The 20,422-nt window shown below is 37.5% G+C and overlaps 1 protein-coding gene across 4 annotated transcripts in view; it reads right to left on the reverse strand.

The window, feature by feature from the left end:
• SEC24D (SEC24 homolog D, COPII coat complex component) overlaps nucleotides 1-20,422 on the reverse strand; it is a 110,148-nt gene that overhangs the window by 57,241 nt on the left and 32,485 nt on the right. For all 4 annotated transcript variants that reach the window (XM_049631092.1, XM_049631089.1, XM_049631090.1 and 1 more), the window contains exons 7-8: nucleotides 17,794-17,905; nucleotides 11,536-11,663 (exon numbers count right to left, since the gene is read on the reverse strand). In XM_049631092.1, the coding sequence (XP_049487049.1) occupies nucleotides 11,536-11,663; nucleotides 17,794-17,905 (240 nt within the window). The remainder of the gene's footprint in view (nucleotides 1-11,535; nucleotides 11,664-17,793; nucleotides 17,906-20,422) is intronic.

A 20,422-nucleotide genomic window follows, 5' to 3' on the forward strand; every position in this document is an offset into this window, starting at 1 on the left:
TGGCGCAGTCGGTTAAGCGTCCGACTTCAGCCAGGTCACGATCTCGCGGTCCGTGAGTTCGAGCCCCGCGTCGGGCTCTGGGCTGATGGCTCGGAGCCTGGAGCCTGTTTCCGATTCTGTGTCTCCCTCTCTCTCTGCCCCTCCCCCGTTCATGCTCTGTCTCTCTCTGTCCCAAAAATAAATAAAAAACGTTGAAAAAAATAAAAAAAATAAAAAATATATAAATGAGCAGCCAACTCTTTCCACTTATAAATGAATATAAATGTGGCATATCTAACAGTTTCCTCCTTCTTATGTAAGATGTATAACTGGAATCACTGAAGGGGTGTGATAACATCTCTCTTAAATGTCCATTTCCAGTAAACCTAAATTACTGTAGTTTTTGTTTCTCTTCCTTGTATATAGTAGACTCCCAAAATCAGTGATTGCTGAGTTAAAATTTTCCATGGAGGAATTTAATATCATATAAAAAATAACCACGACAATAATGTAAAGATGATAATAAGAACAGCTATCGTTCCTTATAACAGCTTATTTTATTTTTAAGTAACTGTCATGTAAGGAGGTTATCATAATTTCATTTATGAGAGAAATGAGACCCAAAAAGTTAAGTAAATTTTTCAAGGTCGCACTACTAGAAGTGGTAGAGTGAATTTGCAGACCCAGCTTCGTGTGATTCCTACACTCCTGCCCTTGTTACCCTACTTGTAGTTATGCTAAACTCCTGACAAAGAACTGCTTCAAAACTCACTTGTGGTTCAGAAAAACTTCGGAGTCATTTTCAGATATGAAAGGTTTGCATAAGGTTTTCTTTCTTCTCTCCTTTCCTAACTACTCTCCTGCCCTCTTTCCTTCCTTCTCAAAATAGGATTTAATTTAAGTTTTTTGGTTTTAATCAGTGGGATGCCTAGTAAACTTTCAAATATGAAACTTTGAAATATTTGCTTTTCTCGTACTTGAGCACTACAAGGACATCAACTGTATACATTTTAAGCCCTTGTATTATCAAGTCCACAAAATTTGAGCAAAGTTAGTAAAGCAAGGCATAATTAGTGCATTTCACTAATTCTAAAATCTCATCAATTATAAGAGACAGAGAAGCTTCCAGTTGAACAGGACACAATGCTAAGAAGTCATTGTTAATAGGAGATATTCCTGTTTTAGAAATGTTAAAATGTGAGGAAATGTGGACCTTAGAATTGATGAAGGGGCTCTTGGGTGGCTCAGTTGGTTAAGCATCCGACTTCAGCTCAGGTCATGATCTCACAGTGTGGGTTCCAGCCCTGCATCAGGCTCTGTGCTGACAGTTCAGAGCCTGGAGCCTGCTTCGGATTCTGTGTCTCCCTCTCTCTCTGCCCTTCCCCCACTCACACTGTTTCTCTCTGTCTCTCAAAAATAAATAAACATTGAAAAAAAATTAAAAAAAAAAAAAAGAATTGATGAAAACGGTAGCAAGAGGCACTAAAATATTTCCTCTCTAGTGCAGCCCCTCATGAGTGCCCAGCGCTCTATGTCTAATGAGACTGGTCTTGGCTCCTACGTTATGGATGTTGCACACTAAATCACCAGGCATGGAAAGTCATAAAACCCACAGCCACTGAAAATTAAATCAAGGCATGATATTCTCTTTTTTATTCTTATTTCTCCTGAAGGTATTCTCCATTTACTAAAAAAGATTCATGTGAATAATTTAGTGACTAAGAAAATAAGCTTGGCGCAGTTAGCTTCTAAACTATAACTTAAAATAGAATTCTAACAACCTTTGCCCTGACAAATGTGACTCTTTCTGTACGTCTGCTATAACACCATTCTAAAAAGGGACAAGATTCTGTTCTTCAGCTGCCAAACTTTTTCATAGCACTATATCAACAGTGACCACAATCATCAAGGGATAAAATTCAGTTTCTAAAGTAACTTTATACATTAAAGTATTTTAAATGTTATATTCATAATTCTACTTCTATTTGAGTATATGCATTTTATTTTTCCAAGTTTTTATGTTAATACCTTTTTAAATACTGCATTAAAGCAGACAACTTCAGATTATAATGCTCATATTAAAAATAGATTCAGACTCTTGAAGCTTTCCTGTCAGAATGAAGTGAAATAACTTCTAATTTAAGTTATAAGCATTCTTTAAGTTTTTTAAAGGACACAATATTATGTTGTAATCAATTTCATTTCAGAGCATGTTTTTCAGTAAAGCTAGCTAAATTTGGGCTATATGTAAAAATGTGTAGTCTCACAATCTTCATGTGTTTTTTAAGCAAATAATACACTTCAGATTTCTTTTATTAAAAGTATAATATAAATGAAACCACTTTGGGTTAGATTGTGTTAGATTGTTCACAAGAATTTCTAACAATATATAGGATGTGTGATAAGTTCATGATAATCCACACTGAATGCACCATAGAGTGGAAAAGTAGACACTAGCAGTCTTCTAGATCTATAGGACATCACAGCCAGACTTCTCCCTCTTGGGAATAAACACCCAAGATCATAATATAAGGCACAGCAGAGACCTAAGTCATTTCCTGGATCCTAACCCTGTGTCCCACCATTTGGTTACCATCTATTGTACTTTGGAGAAGATAGTCGATTTTTATTGGTTCTGGACATATCTTTATTATGATCAAGATTTCTTCCTACTTGTTTCACTGTTCTGCTCTTTATAATGAAATATAACCCCTCATTAATATGTGATGGAATATACTGATATGTGTATTCATTAGTATGTGCTAAAATACATCTATAATCTCTCAAATGATTTTTTTTCCTTTACCCACAAAGTCTGATCAGACTGTAGTCATTCAAAGGTACAAAATAAAATCAGATAGCCAAAATAAGATAAAACCCTTACTTCATTAAGTGACATGTTTATCAAGAGACTCAAAGTGCTACCAAGGAACTTAATAATTAAGATGTACTGTACAAAAAATATTATTAATTTAGAGGCTTAAAATATCTAGATATCAACCACCACTCTATAGTTTGGTTTATCTTTGTCTTTTAAATATCTATCTAACCCTGAGAGTGCGTTTATTCAACTAGTAACTTTACTGAATGCCCAGCCTATGGATTTTGGATAGCCTTTGCCTTCAAGAGTATGAAGCAGTAGCTTAAAGTCACAAGGCTGCAAGAAAAGAGGTTAAGACGGACATTTCACGGTAACTCACAAGTTTACAGGAGGAGCAAGAAATCCACTGCTAAACTGACTGCCAGCAAGAAAAAGGAATGCTATTTTATATGTTTAATTAAATAAAACCTCAACAAGCTCATTTATAGCCAGATGTAGTAAAAGAACTTGGAATCTGAAATCTCGAATTCCAGCAGCATTGCTCCTTAGCTCTGACTTTAATAGCCTCAGAACCTGTACAGCTTCTACATCTATAAACTTGAATAACACCTATTTCACAAGTTGCTATCTTCCTGAAAGAAGGGTAACACACAGACATAATACTATAGTGAGACAGAATTGTTTTTCCTCTGATGCTTAAATTGCAGTGTAAACTCTGCCAAAATGTTAATTCATGCCGGCAAGACTGAAAAGTCAAATGCATGACCAAGCAATCCCTCCCGCAAATGATGCATAGGAAGTCCAGCCCTGATGTAATGTGTTAGTGTTGGGTCTAATCTGACAGTCTTTTCCTTTTTTGTTAACTCCATTTGTCAGTTTTTTGACATCCATTCCTCTTTCTTTGCAATCACTTCTTCATATCTACTGAATCTATGAGAATATGAATAATCGTTAAAGAAAAAGAATTTAGGGGCACCTTGGTGGCTCAGGTGGTTGAGCATCCGACTCTTGATTTCAGCTCAGGTCATGATCCCAGGCTCATGGGATCAAGCCCCACATCAGGCTCCATGCTCAGCATGCTTAAGATTCATTCTCTCTCTCCCTCTCCCTCTCTCTCTCTCTACCTCTCTCCCTCTCTCTCTCTCTCTCCCCTTCTGCCCTTCTCCTCCACTCGCACTATTTCTAAAATTAAAAAAAAAAAAGAAAAAAGAATTTAAATAGTATTTAATAACAGAACAAGCTTCTTCATTAAGTCATAACTAAGGTAAAACTTCCTGAAACCTAAACTCCACAGAACAAAGTTGTACCCATCAGAGTTTTTTCCACACTGCACCAAAATTAGCTGGGTACTTGGAAATTTTCTGTAAGTCCTAGACAAGAGTAATTGTCTTGTCTTCCCTCATATCCCTAAAGTTCACCTCAGTTCCTAGCACAGAGTATTAGGGGATTATAAATCAAGTGAAATTTAAAGACTTGGATAAAAGCTTATCTGCACTATATTAATTCAGCAAGAAATTACTTTGACTATTATATCCATTTACAATTTTAAAAATATACACATATTTCAGATTTCTAGTCACAGATGTAGTAAAAGCTTCTGTCATCTGGTTTATAGGTGAAATTACTAAATGCGATGTATAATTAAATCTACACACTTGTCTAAAATGTAAAGATTTCCTATTTTGAAGAAAATGCAAAATTAAGTATAATCTTCAATCCTTTTACACTGAAACCTGTGTCTACCTCCATTTTTAAAATACAGCATCAAAAATAAAATCACAAGTTACTAAACAAAAGATAACCAATTACTTTCATAGTTAATTACACTGAATGTGGCAATGGGTTTCACTTGAAAAACATACAAAAATTAAAATTTATGGTAAGGAACATGAAATCTTAAACAACAATGATATATATGCTCTTGGAAATAGCATACATCTCCAAAGCAAATGCTCACAGGGAACATTCTCTGATCATAACTGCTTGGATTAGGTTTATTTTTATCGGCCGTTGCTAACACAGTGGCATGCTTTAAAAGGTTCTGTCAAATAGAAGCAACTAAAAAAAAAAAAAAAACTGTATTATATCCTTTTGATAGATGCCAAATCAAGATATCTTTAGAGATATCCTTTTTTTAAATTGCAGCAATGATGGCAATTGTTACTCAGATAAGGAGTAAAACCTTAAAGTTTACTATACCTAAAAATAGTAAATAAAATATTGTTCATATGGAGAATAAAAGTATTCATATAACCCACTTACCTTTAAGAAAGATACTTTAAATTTTATTTACTTGATTATAGATTATAAATATCAAATTTCAGCATGTTCCTCATTTTCTATTATTAACTATAATTGCTTATTTAGTTTTTGGTTTCTGGCTCAAGCAGTTAAATATATAATAGTATCACTTATAGATACATGGAACAATGAACTGGTTTAGGGTTAGAGATCAGAAATCCACCATTGAACATATTAAGCTTGAGGTTTCTATGAGGTACCTAAGGAGAGATTTCAGAAAAGTATTTGGGTATGTGAATAAGTAGGAATGACTGAGTGAGACAGTAACAGCACAGTGACTGGAGTTAAGGACCTGGCTGTTTGACTGCCTGGGTTGGAATCCTACCTCTGTGACTTAGTAGCCATTGGCCTTAATGAGTTACCTGACTGTGCCTCATTTTCCTTGTATCTAAAGTGGGATAATAAATAGGTTGATGTGAAGAACAAATAAATGAACATACATTAAAAAAAAAACAAAACCCTTAGAGGAGTGCCTGCATGGCTCAGTCAGTTGAGTGTCAGATTTTGCCTCAGGTCATGATCTCAGGGTTCATGAGTTTAAGCCCCGCATCAGGCTTCGTGCGGACAGCTTGGAGCCTGGAGCCTGCTTCAGATTCTGTGTCTCCTTATTTCTCTGCCCCTCCCCTGCTCACACTCTGTCTCTCTCTCTCTCTCTCTCAAAAATAAATAAACATTAAAAAGTTAAAAAAAAAAAAAAAAACCTTATAGGGGCACCTGGGTGGCTCAGTCACTTAAGCCTCTGACTTTGGCTCAGGTCAGGATCTGACAATTCATGTGTTCAAGCCCCACATCAGGCTCTGTGCTGACAGCTCAGAGCCTGCAGCCTGCTTCAGATTCTGTGTATCCCCCTCTCTCTGCCTCTTCTCTGCTCACATTCTGTCTCTGTAAAAAATGAATGTTAAAAAATTTAAAAATTAATATAAATTTTTTAAAAACCCCTATAATTTTACTCATTAGTACTCTGTAAGATTGACTACTATTATTCCCTTAAGTAATATAGAGCAGCTGTTACAGATGATATTTGGTCTTTGGAAGGAAAAGAAGCCTAAAGAGAGAAGAGAAGATCCCAAGTCCATGCCTTGGTGAACCGCAATATTACATCAGGAAAAAAAAACACAGGGAACTAAAATGTTTCCTGCCTGTGAGGTAGAAAAAAATACACCAGTAAGGTGTCATGGAAACCACAAAGTGAGAGTCTGTCAAGGAGCCCTAAATCCTACTTCACCCAGCTCATCACTAGTGGAGCAGGGATGGTTCCTTAATGCTAGTGGCTCGCCTCATTCAGGTGAAGTTAATCCCCAAAGAGGAAGACAATTTTTTTGAGAACACAACCTTTAGGAACTTCTTCCTGGTGTTTTAATATCCCTTTAATATTTCTTATTTTTTTTTTTAACTCTAAGCCTATTTCAACATATAAAAGTAAGTGTAGTTCTTTAAATGGAGAATGTCTTCATTCAACCCAGGAGACACTGCTATGTAAGAGACAGTAATCCTTTCTAAATATAGTATATTCATTAAATATCTTACAATTTTATTTGTCAATACATATATACATATATATATATATATATATATGTCAGTACATATATATATGTATACACACACACACAGTGTATTCAGAGTAATCCTGTTTTTAAAGGTCTAAAGAAAAGGAAGAGCTTCTGTAGAGAGAACTGCAATAGAAAACACAGTACTGTCAAAATACATTTACTTAGTGTGCAGAGTCTCTAGCAACATGAAAAGAATAAAGTGTGTTATTTTCTCAAGCAGAGCTTCTCCCTAAGTCAGATTCCAAAAATAAGCCACCACTCTAAACTCATCCATTTATTACTTTGGGAAGCACAAGACTAAAATGCAGCATAAATTTTCACCAAAGGAAGGAAAACCTCATGCTGGTGAGGAAATAGTATTTGGTCAGATCAAACAATTTTGGAAAATAGAAAGCACACACATTTGGTCTGTGTGAGAAATGTGTATATGATGGGACGCCTGGGTGGCTCAATCAGTTAAGTATCCGACTTCAGCTCAGGTCACAATCTCACGGTTCATGAGTTTAAGCCCCACATCAGGCTCTCTGTTGGCAACGCAGAGCCTTCTTTGGGTCCCCCGTCTCCCTCTCTCTCTGCCCCTCCCCTGCTTTTGCTTTCTCTCTTCCAAAATAAAATAAAAACTTTTAAAAAAAGAAAAAGAAATGTGTATACGTATTGGGGGTGGGGCTTGAACTAAGATTTAAGCTTTTCTCAACTAAATACTACATTTCATTTTCAGGAACCTCTTACTGAATAATTTCATTGTTAATACTAAATGGTGATAAGAAGGTGGTTACAGATTCTGGTGTTGGGTATGAATAGCTGTTGAGTTTTGTTCTGTTTCGTGGGAGTTTGGCCTGGGGCACCTGGGTCATGGGGAGGAGCAAGGAGGAGAGGTTTTTACTAGTGTGTAGCTGAAAACTGTGCAAATTCATTGCTGTGGACAAAGTGCACAGAAGCTAATACTGCCCAGGGGCAGAAATCCCACGTAGCACACACACTGATACATTACAAAACTGCCGCACAAGCCTCTTTCAAGGTCCAAGTGTTACCTTCTTATTATGAACAGATTACTGCAAAATGATTCAGGTGGCATAGGAATGAGTGAGGTAGAGAGTGTACATCCAGAGCAATCCTTCCTCCCCTGCTCCCCGGCCGCTCCCTGCCGGGAGATGTGTCAAGGGTTTGATCTGACATTCTTTAAAGCACACTCATGTTACTATATTTCCCTCAATTTTAGGATTCACATTTAAAAATTGTAAATCCCTGGGATCTTACATATTTTAAAATTGATACATACAGTTGACAACAGTGGTTATCTTGCTAATATATCATGCCACACAGCTGTTGGAAAGAATAAGGCAGCAGCTCTGTAGGTAGCAACATGGTAGGAGTGCCAGATATTTTGTTAATGTTTATTTTATTTATTTTGAGAGAGAGAGAGAAGGGCAGAGAGAGAGGGAGAGAGAGAAAATCCCAAGCAGTCTTTGCATTGTAAGTACAAAACTGGATGCGGGGCTCAAACACACAAACCGTGAGATCATGACTTGAGCTGAAATCAAGAGTCGAACATTTAACAGACTAAGCCAACCAGGTGCCCCCCAGACACTTTAATTGAAAAAAGAAATGTGAAAAAGAGTCTCTATGCTATACGACCATTTATATATTTATTTTTTTAAAGGATGTGTACTTACATGCTGGTATATGCATTTTTCATTTCTAGAAGGAATCATAAAGAATAGATAAAGGTCATCTGTAAGGGGGAGGATAGAATGGTAAGAAGAGACCTTTTTTCACTGTAGACCCCTTTCATATAAGTTTATATTTTACTTATTTAAAATTAATTGATTCATTAAAAAGCAAAACAATACTATGTATTACCATGGACCCATGAGCATGAAGTCTATATATAAAGTCACATATAGGAAGGATAGATACAAATTCATTATAGCATCTGCCCCTAAAGGGGAGGGAGGAGAGGAATGGCCTGATAAAGGAAATACCCTATATAGCTAGGAAGATTTAATTCCCATAAAATTATTTTAAGAAAATATCACAAAATATTAATATTTGTTAATGATGGGAAGTAGGTATGTGAGTGTGATATTATTCACTAGTCCTCTTTTAATTTAAATTTGTTCAAAGTATAAAAAGTGAAATTAAAAATACATCTCACAGTTACTACTACAGAGCCATCAGAACTTCCTAAAATTAAAAAGACGACTACGGCAAACAGAGAGGCTCTCTGATACAATGTTAGAAAGACTGTAGAGCGGTACACCCATTTTGGAAAATGGTTTGGTGGTTTCTTTTTCCTTTTTTTTTTTTTTTAAGTTTATTTATTTATTTTGAGAGAGAGAGAGAGAGAGAGAGAGAGAGAGAGAGAGAGGAAGAGAGAATGCACAAGGGAGGAGCGAAGAGAGAGGGAGAGAGAATCCCAAGCAGGCTCCGTGCCATCAGTGTGGAGCCTGACTTGGGGATTGAACTCACAAACTGTGAAATCATGACCTGAGCCGAAACCAAGAGTCAGATGCTCAACTGACTGAGCCACCCAGGTGCCCCTGGCAGTTTCTTATAAAATAAATAAACATGTACCTCATGAGCCAGCAAACTACTCATAGGTATTAATCCAAGAGAAATGAATATATGTCCACAGAAAGACTTGTACAAGAATATTCATGGAATCTTTATTCACAACAGCCAAACACTGGAAACAGCCCAGATGTTCATCATAAAAGACTAGCTAAACAAACCGGTATGCCCATACAGTAAAATACTATTCAGCACTAAAAAAAAGAACACAATACTAACACAGGCAATAGCATGTTTATGGTGCTCTAAAACATTAAGCTGCTGGCAGAAGCCTAACACAGAAGAGTGCATACCCTAGAAGTCTGTTCACATGAGCACCTAGAAGAGACAAAACAAATCTATGGTGGAAAAAAAATCAGAACGATGCTTGCCAAGGAAGAAAGGTTGTTAGGGGAGGCTGGTGGAAAGGGCAGGAGACACTTCTAAGAATGACAGTAATGTTTTTCATCTTCAGAGGAGTTTGAGTTGCACAGATATATCCATTTGTCAAAATTCAGTTAATCGTATTTAAGATATGTGCATTTTACTGTAAATCAATTTTACCTCAAAAGGAAAAACAATCTGTAAGAAAATATTGAACTCTTATTAATGCCATGAATGCTGGAGTATTTAGGGGGAAGTGTACTAATTAATGTCTGCAATTTACTCTGAAATGCATTTAAAAAAGGCAGATTGATGGACAGATGACTCAAGCAGTGACAAAGCAAGAATAGTTAAATATTAATGGTGGAATCTAGGTGGCAGATATATAGGTGTTCACCATAAAGTTCTTTCAAATTTTCTGTATGCTTGAAAATTTTCATAATGAAATGTGAAAATAGCTAAAAAATTATTTCTAGCTATTATTTGAAACACATATCATATTTAAACATGGATCTCTTTGTCATTACATATTGGTCTACCTTATCCTTATTAAACATAGAGATTCAAAGAGAACTTTATAGCCATTATATTAAATTTCTGGGTCCATCATATAAGAGGCCACACTTAAAATAAGTATAGTAAATACTGAATGTACTTCTTGATTTACAAATATGAGACCATAGTGCATGTAATATTGGCTTCCAGGAATAGCCCCTTCTATGCTCCACTCTAAACCAGTTCACTCCACTCCCAAAGAGAGGGCAGCCTTCTGCCATACTACAAGGAGAATGAGTGGACATCTCAAAGGGCATGAAAGCCAGTGTCCACACGGACGCGTTCTCTCTTCTGTTTCCTCCATCCCTGAGGTGATGTAAAGCAGACCCCTCTTCCCCTTCCCACCATGCTGCCCATACCAGCTGGCATGGCCAGACCACAAAAGGGGACAAATCTGTTCTCCTGTGCAGATGGTCTGCCTTTTGCTCAGATGCTGTTAGGTGTTCACTAGATCAGCCAAGCTCAAAGAACCATTAAAGGGAAGCTGAGGGTTCAGTTGGGAAGAGAATCTGGGTGCAGCAAAAGGAATCCAGGGTTCAATGTAGCTGACTGGACTAGTGCAATAGGGTTATGGCCAAAGCTCCAGCCAGAATTAAAGCTTTTCCTAACCTATTTTACTAGCTCTACTATAGTACCTTATGTCTCTGTGTATATGTGGGTATCCACCATTCAGGACATGAAAAGAAAGAATCACAGCAGTGTGGGGGGATGTCTTAATCACAACATCCATTAACTCCATCCTAATATCAGAAATTTAAAATAAACACCCAAATGAATTATATATTGGCTACATCTTTCCAACTCAAGACATACGCTTTCTAATCATACCGACTTTTTAAGTAGGAGTTTATGAACAGCTTGGCCCCATGACTATTAAAGCAGCTTAATAAGACCATGAACCTTGGGCTCTGTTAACTTCCTTCACCAGAACACCTAGATGCTGGGGCTTCGAACTAGGCTATAAGGGCCACATGAGAAGTCTGAGTATATGACATTCCATATTTTCTGAGTATTCACATTGTTACAACAGAGCCAAAAGTGATCCAGTCCATTAGTGTTTGGTACACAGGTTGCCAAAAAAGATAGCTTGTCAGATTTTTGTCTTCCTAGTGAATTGAATAGTTATTCTATTGAATATTCATCTATTTAGATGTTTTTGCATTATATAAATATTCTCCAATTTTCTGTTTATAATACAGAATAAGAAAACAATGATGAAAGAAGGATTTTGAATTGGTAAATTGTTGAATTGCTTTTTTTTTTTTAAGATTTTATTTTAAGGAATCTCTACACCCAACATGGGGCTTGAACTCACAATCCCAGGATCAAGAGTCACATGTTCCACCGACTGAGCGAGCCAGGCGTTCCTTGAATTACTATTTTCATCATTCTTACCTCATTTGAAGGAACTGTGGCAAAAGGTTTGATGACAGCAGCTAATGGAATCTGAGCTTGCTTGGCCATATCTGACGTGCATGGGAAACAGTAAGTTGTGCAACGAATGTATCGAGGACTAGCATTGCCTGAAAAGGTCAAAGGAACACACTTAAAATTTGCAGAGAAAAAAAATCTGCCCTATAATGTTTAAATATTTATCAAGGTAATTCTAGATAACACATTGCCTTATTTATATAACTTTCTTCATGATTTCTAAAAAAAAGTAGTATTATGCAATTCTACAATCTATGCTCATATTTATATTTATTGAATGTCTACTAAGTTTTAGACATTGTCTAATTGCTCCCTTGTAGAGCTTATGTTCTTACAGAAGATACAGACAATAACTATAAAACCCAGTAAATGAGTAAATTACATAGGTCATTAGAAAATGATAAATGCTATGAAAAAAGCATATCTGGTTAACGTGAACTTTGGTGGGAGGCAGACTGCAACTTTAAATAGTTATAGAGTAGGCCTTATTTAAAAGGTAACATTTGAGTAAAGACTCCAAGGAAGCAAGGGATTTACCCAAGGAGGTGCCTGGGGGCAGGGCTTGTCTGGCCTGATGGAAGATGAGTATCAGGGAGGCCTGTGTGGCCGGCATGGAGCATGTGTTGGGCACAGCAGCTGTTAAGGAGTTCAGAGAAGTAACAAAATTTGTACAGAAACCAGGGGAGGAATGGTGGTGGTAGGGACCAGCCTGATAGCAGTAGAGGTACTAACAAATGGCCAGAATCTGCACACATTTTAAAAGTCCACTGATTGTTGATAGGAGTGATGTCTGAGGTGTGTGTGAAGATGGGAGGTGAGATAGAAAGAGATCAGGAATGACTCCAAAGTTTTTGGGTTGAGGAACCAGAAGCATGAAGTTGCACCAACTGACAGAAGAAAAGCAGGAAGGGAAGGAGTGTGTTAATGGGTATGCAGGTGGAGATCAGGGATCTGGCTTTGGACATGTCCACTTTGGGAACTCTATTAAGCAATCCCACAGTGAAGCGGAGTAAACAACTAGATATGTGAGTCTGGGCACTGGGATGAAGATATACACTTGGGAGTTTTCAGCATATAGATGGTATTTGAAGCCATGAAACTAGGTTAAACCACCAAGGGAATAAGTGTGGCCAGAGAAGAGAGGATGGCCAAGAACTAAGCCCTGGGTCCTCTAACATAAAGAAGCCAGAGAAAAAGGAGAAACCAGCTAAAGGATTGAGAAGGATAAAAACAAGCACTAACCGGATGTCCCAGAGGTGAAGAAAGCACATCAAGGAAAAGCATGATTATCTGTTCATGGTGGTGCTGCTGGATCAATAAAACCACTGGATTTACTTGTCATTTGAAATGACGTGGATGGAGCTACAGAGTATTATGCCAAGCAAAATAAGTCAGAAAGAGAAAGACAAATACCATACGATTTCACCCAAATGTGGAATTTTTTTTTAATGTTTATTTACTTTTGAGGCAGAGAGAGATAGGGTGCAAACAGGGGAGGGAGGGGGAGAGAGGGAGACACAGAATCTGAAGCAGGCTCCAGGCTCTGAGCTGTCAGCACAGAGCCTGACACGGGGCTCAAACCCATGAACAGCACAGAGCCCGACACAGGGCTCAAACCCATGAACGCAAGATCATGACTTGAGCCGAAGTCAGATGCTCAACCGACTGAGCCACCCAGGAGCCCCCCCAAATGTGGAATTTAAGAAACAAAACAAATGAGCAAAGGGAAAAAAAAAGAGAAAGAGGAAAACCAAGAAACAGACTCTTAACTACAGAGAACGAGCTGATGGTTACCAGAGGGGAGGTAGTTGTGGGGATGGGTGAAATAGGTGATGGGCATTCAAGGAGGGCACTCGTTGTGATGAGCACTAAGTAACCCATAGAATTGTTGAATCACTATATTGTACACCTGAAACTAATATAACACTGTATGTTAACTAACTGGAATTTAAATATAAACTTAAAAAAAAAAAGACCACTGGATTTAACAACATGGAAGTTGCTAGAGATCCAGAAGAGAGTTTTGGCAGAATGAGGGTGGGGTGGGAAACCTGCCTATAGTGAGCTTGAGAGACTCCTAACTTTTAAGGAGAGGAATTGGCAATAATCCTTCCAAGTTTTGTTGTGTAGGGTAGGAAAGAAAAGAAGGGTAGCTATAAGGGAAACAGGTCATGAAAACATTTTTATTAAGAGGGGAGAGTGTAACACAATGGGATAATCGTGTAAAAAGAGAGATACTGATGGCATAAGAGAAAGAAGGGAGACTCATTGCAGCAATATACTGGAGTACTGCACAGCAAGAGAGGCTGGCTTCTGACTGGAGCACAGATCATTCCTTTTCAGCCAAAACCAGAAAGGCAGAGCACAAGTGCACATTTCAGCAGGGGCTGATATGATGGTGAAAATTCATGGAAGGGTACTCATGATTGTGCAGTTCTCTCACAAAGGAGGTCGTATGAGCAGGTAAAAGGTTGGGAGAGGAGGAGTTGCAGGTTTCAGGAAGGAGTGTGAAACAGGAGAGTGGAAAAGTGAAAGGACTTGGCAAGTACAGTGTTCTGGGAAGCGCATGGTCCTGAGTTTGCATGGTTGACTGGGTACTGTGGCAGGGCTGGGAGCCTTTCCCTGGCCAGGTTTTGTGGCACAGGTAGGCCTGGAATGAGTGGAAGGTTGGACATAAAAAAGCTGAGTTTCTTCTATTTAGCTTTAAACTATTATTGCCAAATTTTACTTTTTAGGACTAGCTAGAAATCTGGATTTTACATAAAATATTCTGATATTACATAATGGCAATGACTTCAAATAGAAATAAGACAAAATACTGTGCATGACAAATTAACATGACTGCAGGCTGAATCCAGCTGTTGTTGGTACCATGTTTCTGTTGTCTCTCAGATTCTCTGCAGGAGAGCCCAAAACAGGACTCATAATTATGACAGTAATTGCCAGTATATTAAGCATCATTCTAGGATGGTTACATGTGAACCATTTTAGTCTCACAACTGCCCTATGAGATTGATACCTGTAGGACCCCATTTTACAGAAGAGAAAACTAAGGCATCAGGATGTTAAGTAACTTGCCAAAGATTAAGGAGTCAGTAAATGACAAAAGTGGTATTAGAACCTATCACAACTCTTTACTATATCCCAAGTAGGTTGGGATATAGTTATGAAGGCCTTGAATTCTGAATGAAGAATTAAGATCAATCCTTCTGCCCACAGGCAAAGATGGGACCTTTTCTTTTTTTTTTTTTTTTTTTTTTTAGCTCGGGTAAGGTAATACTTGAAAAAAAAAAAAAACTAAACTAGCCAGGCAGCTTCTGGAGGCAGGAAACCATTGGAGACAGGTGGGCTGGTCATTACTGTTAAGAGTCCAGATAAATACCAACATGGAGTAAAACCAGAGTTTCGTCAACAGAAATAAAATAAAAAGAAATATTAGCAATAAATGTAAATATGCTCAAGCCCAAACCCTATTATTTTACACATTTCACATAACTCAAACCAAAAAAAAAAAAAAAAAAAAAAAAAAAAAAAAAAAAAACCAACTTAGAGAAGATCTTCCTCATCACATGATTTTACAGACTGTGAAATAAAGATTTTTGAAAATTTTCAAGTATATTTTAATTTTTCATTGTACTCAATTTTTACTAGCCAAAATTACCACTAACATATTGAAATTGAGTATTTGTTCTTTGAAAGGTTTAGTTCTTGAAGGTGCAATATGCACACAAACGAGCTCCTAACAGTGACTAAACAAACTTTTGTTTCAGGAAGATAATGTGCACAAAGATAATTTTGAAAAAAGCCACTGAGCATTTGTGTTCATAAATTGGTATGCAAAAGTGGGGCATGAAAGATATGGCTAGAGTAGATAATTTTGCAAGTTCAGTAATTAAGATTCAAAACTCTTTGAGATGCTTAATAAAGAGCATTATGGGATAATCTGACTGGAAAACATTCAACAGATTAATCATTCAATAAATATTTATGAAGCTAAGCCCCCTGCTACAGGCTTAGGGACAGAGCTAATGAAGCCTTTGGTTTCAAAGTCTGGTAGAAGACAGCTTTCTGCAGTGGCAGTATTGTAGCCAAAGAGGTTTATCCGTGATGCGATTATTGCTAATTCAAAGTCTGGTAGGAGAGAGTGATAACAAAAACAGGTAACTGTAATACAGCATAGTAAGTATCATAGAAGAGCAAATTCATTAAGAAGTGGCCCAGGGAGGCAACGAGCCACCATGTGGATCAGAGGTGACTATACAAAGTATGTGGTACCTGAACAGGGTCTCATAGGATAGGCAGAAGCACAGAATCAAGGGACAAGTTGGGTCTTACATTCGATACTGTAGCCAAAGAAACATTATCTACATTTTTTGTAGGCAAACAGTGTTTTTTAAGTAGATGCTTTTCTTTATAGGTGCCACTCCTAAACAGTTGTGGAGTTTTGGCAAGTCGCTTAAGCTCCTTGGCCCTTAGTGCCCTCACACCTGTAAAGTGGAAGAGCTGAGAAAATGGAGGCCAAGGTTCCTTCTGCCTCTATATCCTACGTGTGTCTGTGACTTTCTGCACATGTCTGAGATTTGGGCTCCATCCCGAAAAATGCACGAGTAAGTATCGGCTAATAAACCAGGCCGGAGAAAGGGTCGTCACAGCAAAGGGATATGGCTGGGCCAACTTCAGGGCTCCAAGGCAGGCAGCTGTGTCTCCCCACCATGGGCGGGGCTACAAGAGACATGATGAAGACCTGCACCTTGCCACCTCACCAGTCCTTGCTTCTCTTCTTAGCCTTCCTCGTACTCTTCCTTACGTCTTCCTTATGTCTGTATGATCTCAATTCCATGTCTCGAGATACACCCCAAATAATTGAAAACAGGGACTCAAACACATACATGTACACCAATGTTCACAGCAGACATATGGCTGCTATGGCTATTCACAATAGCAAAATGTCCAACAACAGATGAACGGATAAACATAATGTATTTACATAAAAGTGAATATTATTCAGCCTTAAAAAAGAATGAAATTCTGATACATTCTATACCATGGATGAAAATATTATGCCAAGTGAAATTAGCCAGACACAAAAGGATAAACATTGTATGATTCCACTTACACGAGGTACCTAGAAGAGGCAAACTCATAGAGACAGTAAATAAAATAAAGGAGACCAGGGGCTGCAGGGAATATAGGAACGGGGAGTTATTGTTTAACGGGTATAGAGTTTCAGTGTAGGATGATAAAAACACGTTCTGGAAATAAATAAATAATGATGTCATCAGGCTGTGTTTTAACTTGCCACAAGCGGTAGAAAAATAATATATTCCTGGAAAGAACAAACCTGTACAAGGGCAGATATATTAAACTGGCGGTACACACAGAGGACATCTAGGTAGGGATAGAGCTCAGCCTTTACTCATCCCAATTCAAAATTGGAAAAACAGAGCACCCATGTTAAAGAACCTGCTGAAAAAAAAAATATCACTGGGGCTAGAATCAGGTATGCTGATTTCTCATGTTCAATCCCCTACTGCTCTACTCATGCTATCTTTGCCATGTTTCTAAGGTAGTAAACAAATTAAGCCAAGGTACAGCATGTACTATTTTAAGCTCATAACTTAAAATAATTTTCTTAAATTAGTACATTGAACTATATCTCACCAGACACTCTTTAGACTTCTGTAAGCAGAAAATAGAATTAAGTTGATAATACATTCTCAGAACTTGAGCAATTGATGGCAAAATTGGTCCCCATTATCAGCTATAAAGAGGTTCCCTGTCAATGATAGGATTACTGAAGGGTGTCAGTGTATCTGCTTTTTTAAAATGGTGAAAAATTTTGGGGCACCTGGCTGGCTCAATTGGTTAAACGTCTGGCTTCGGCTCAGGTCACAGTCTCATGGTCAGTGAGTTCGAGCCCCACATCCAGTTTTTTAAAATGGTGAAAACTTCTGGGGCGCCTGGCTGGCTCAGTTGGTTGAGCATCCAACTTTGGCTCAGGTCAAGATCTCATGGTCAGTGAGCTTGAGCCCCGCATGGGGCTCTGTGCTGACAGCTCAGAGCCTGAAGCCTGCTTCAGATTCTGGGTCTCCCCCTCTCTCTGCCCCTCCCCAGCTCATGCTCTGTTTCTGTCTCTCAAAAAATAAACAAACGCTAAAAACTTTTTTTTTAATGGTGAAAAATTTTTAAACCTCAATGAAAAACATTTTTGAAAATAAATACCTTGGTCTTGTATCACACAATCTGTAGTGACCAGGGGAGGGACTTGGCCTCTGGTATTGGTGGCATAAACTTGTCCTCCTCTGGTGGCTCTGTCATTCTCGATCACTTGAATCTGATATAAGATATCAAGAGCAAGTTAGTTAAGACTCTTCCAAACATTCCCTCTCTCTCCCTCCTTTCCATTAGTCACACACATACAAATAAGTATTTTCTAAATCCTTTCAGTTCATTTCAGATCAAATTCTCACTGAGAGCCTACCAGGCCTTCAGATCCACCTTTGTTTACTTTCATAATTTTAGAGCAGTAGCTGCTAAATTCTGTTCTGTGATACTCTGAGCTCTGACTTTTCAGAGAACTTTTACTCAATTTGGTCACTGGGACCTTAGATAAGCATTAATATATATAAATATATATATTCTGGTAGAAAAGGAAATTGAAAATAGTTTATAAAGAAAATAACTTTTGTAGTTAAAGGAAATATACAAGGCTAAAATCATTAAATGCAGAATAAATGATTTACAATATAACCTAAAACACCTTTTTACTTTAAGTTCCTCTTGATCCTCAATTTGCCATTCAAGTTCTTCCACCCCCACCTTGAGACTGTAAAAAACGAACAACATAGTGTTTCCACATGGAAGTTGCCTATTGTACAGATATGAGAAGACACGAAAGTCCTTAGGTTTTGTCATCTAATTTGGACACATATGTCTCTAAAATATATACTGATGAATAATGTAGAGATAAAAATTTGTCTTTCTGTTGTAGTTGTCTAGGGATGAAAATAATAAGCAAAATCCAGTAATTGGAGTTAAGAAGAAAACAAGAAGGCATCCTAATAATTACCTTCCTCTACCTCTTTATCTTCTCCCTGCCCTCACTTCTTTTGTGACAAGAGACAAGGGGTTAAAAAGTAAAAAGAGGGAAAAAACAGAAAAATGTGACAAGTGCCCAGACTGTACTACACAGCTTTGGAGGATATATAGTTTTTCATATTCCTAAAGAAACTATTAATATGAAAATTGTCTTCCCCAAACTCTGAAATGTTACCTTCTCCATTTTCCCCTCCCATCTCATCCAATCCAGGCCCTAGCTGGCACTGACATCATTGGTTTTATGGCATATCAGAAATAAATTTAAACTGCCTTAAATCCACACATTTCTGTTTTTCTAATTTCATAGGATTTGAGTTCTTATTAATGATAAAGAAAGAATATGCTCCAAACAGAACTACCATAAGATACAGAAGAGACCAAAAGCTACCATGGACAGAGACAAGAAGCAAACAGAAAAATCAAAACACTATTACATCCTATATTTCCACCCTAAGGTTAACCTGGTTCCTTCAAAATTGGAGTACTTTTTATATAATCAAAATTTATGGTAATCAATTCAACCAATGAAGTGTCAAATATGAAAGCAAATTAAAAGGCATAATAATCTACATATTGAACAGTTTCCAACCTTAAAATAGACTATATTTCCAAAAAAAATTTGTTTTTAAATTAGTTGTCTGCAACTTATAAAGCACAGGCTCCAAAGAAACAATGTCATATGTGGTAATTATATTTCTAAACTAATTCACATCTTGGCTAGAATATTATAAAGGGAGTAAGAAATACTAAAACACTTCTAGTAATTTTGGGGGTGCCTGGGTGGCTAAGGTGGTTAAGCATCCGACTTTGGCTCAGGTCATGATCTCACAGTTTGTGAGTTTGAGCCCTGTGTCAGACTTTGTGCTGACAGCTCAGAGCCTGAAGCCTGCTTTGGATTCTGTGTCTTCATCTCTCTCTGACCCTCTCCTGCTCACGCTGTCTCTCTCTCTCCTTCAAAAATAAATAAACATTAAAAAATTTTTTTTAAAAAACCACTTCCAGTAATTTTTTAAAATATACTATAGGTTTTTAATTTTACCTCAAATGCATGTTCTCGAAAAACAGGCCTGGAGATTTAACAATGCATGGAAATTTCAATAGAGATATTTTACTATGACTTGGTACTTAAAGGATTTTGATTTGATGACAGTGACTTTTGATAATGTCAAAGATACCTCAAAATGTATAGATTTCCTTTTCCTTCAGAAGATCTGCCACTAGAGTTACTTTTATACTTCCCTGCTATGAATAGAGTATTCTGGGATCACAGAATTGGGAAAGAAAAAAAGAGTGGTTCTCTTGAGATAAATGAACAATAAGGGAGAAGCCAGGTAGGAGATGTGTGCACACTTAAGGCAGGTTGCTCAAAGCAGAATTATGTAAGCTTCAGGGTGGTGAGAAAGAGGGGAATAGGAAGAGCCCTACTTCTCAGTGGTCCTCCTGCAGATACAGAAAGGGAGTGAGGAAGAGTTTCAATGGTGATACCAGCGATCTCACTCTCAAAAGGTGGATAATAACACTACCCAAAAGGATTAGAGTGAGCACTTAGCTCAGGACTAGCATGTAACAGGAATTTAGTCAACATGATTTTACATTTTCTTTCCAGAAGGAAGAGATTATTTAGTCAGTTAAAGCAGGTAACTTTGGGAATAGGAAAATAAACAGGCTCTATCTGGTATTGTTATTTCATTACCTTAATGATAAAAATTATACTGGACTGACCTGTATGTATATATTTTAAGGGTCTCAGATG

The sequence above is a fragment of the Panthera uncia genome, chromosome B1 (assembly GCF_023721935.1).
Source record: "Panthera uncia isolate 11264 chromosome B1, Puncia_PCG_1.0, whole genome shotgun sequence".
NCBI classification, from domain to species: domain Eukaryota; kingdom Metazoa; phylum Chordata; class Mammalia; order Carnivora; family Felidae; genus Panthera; species Panthera uncia.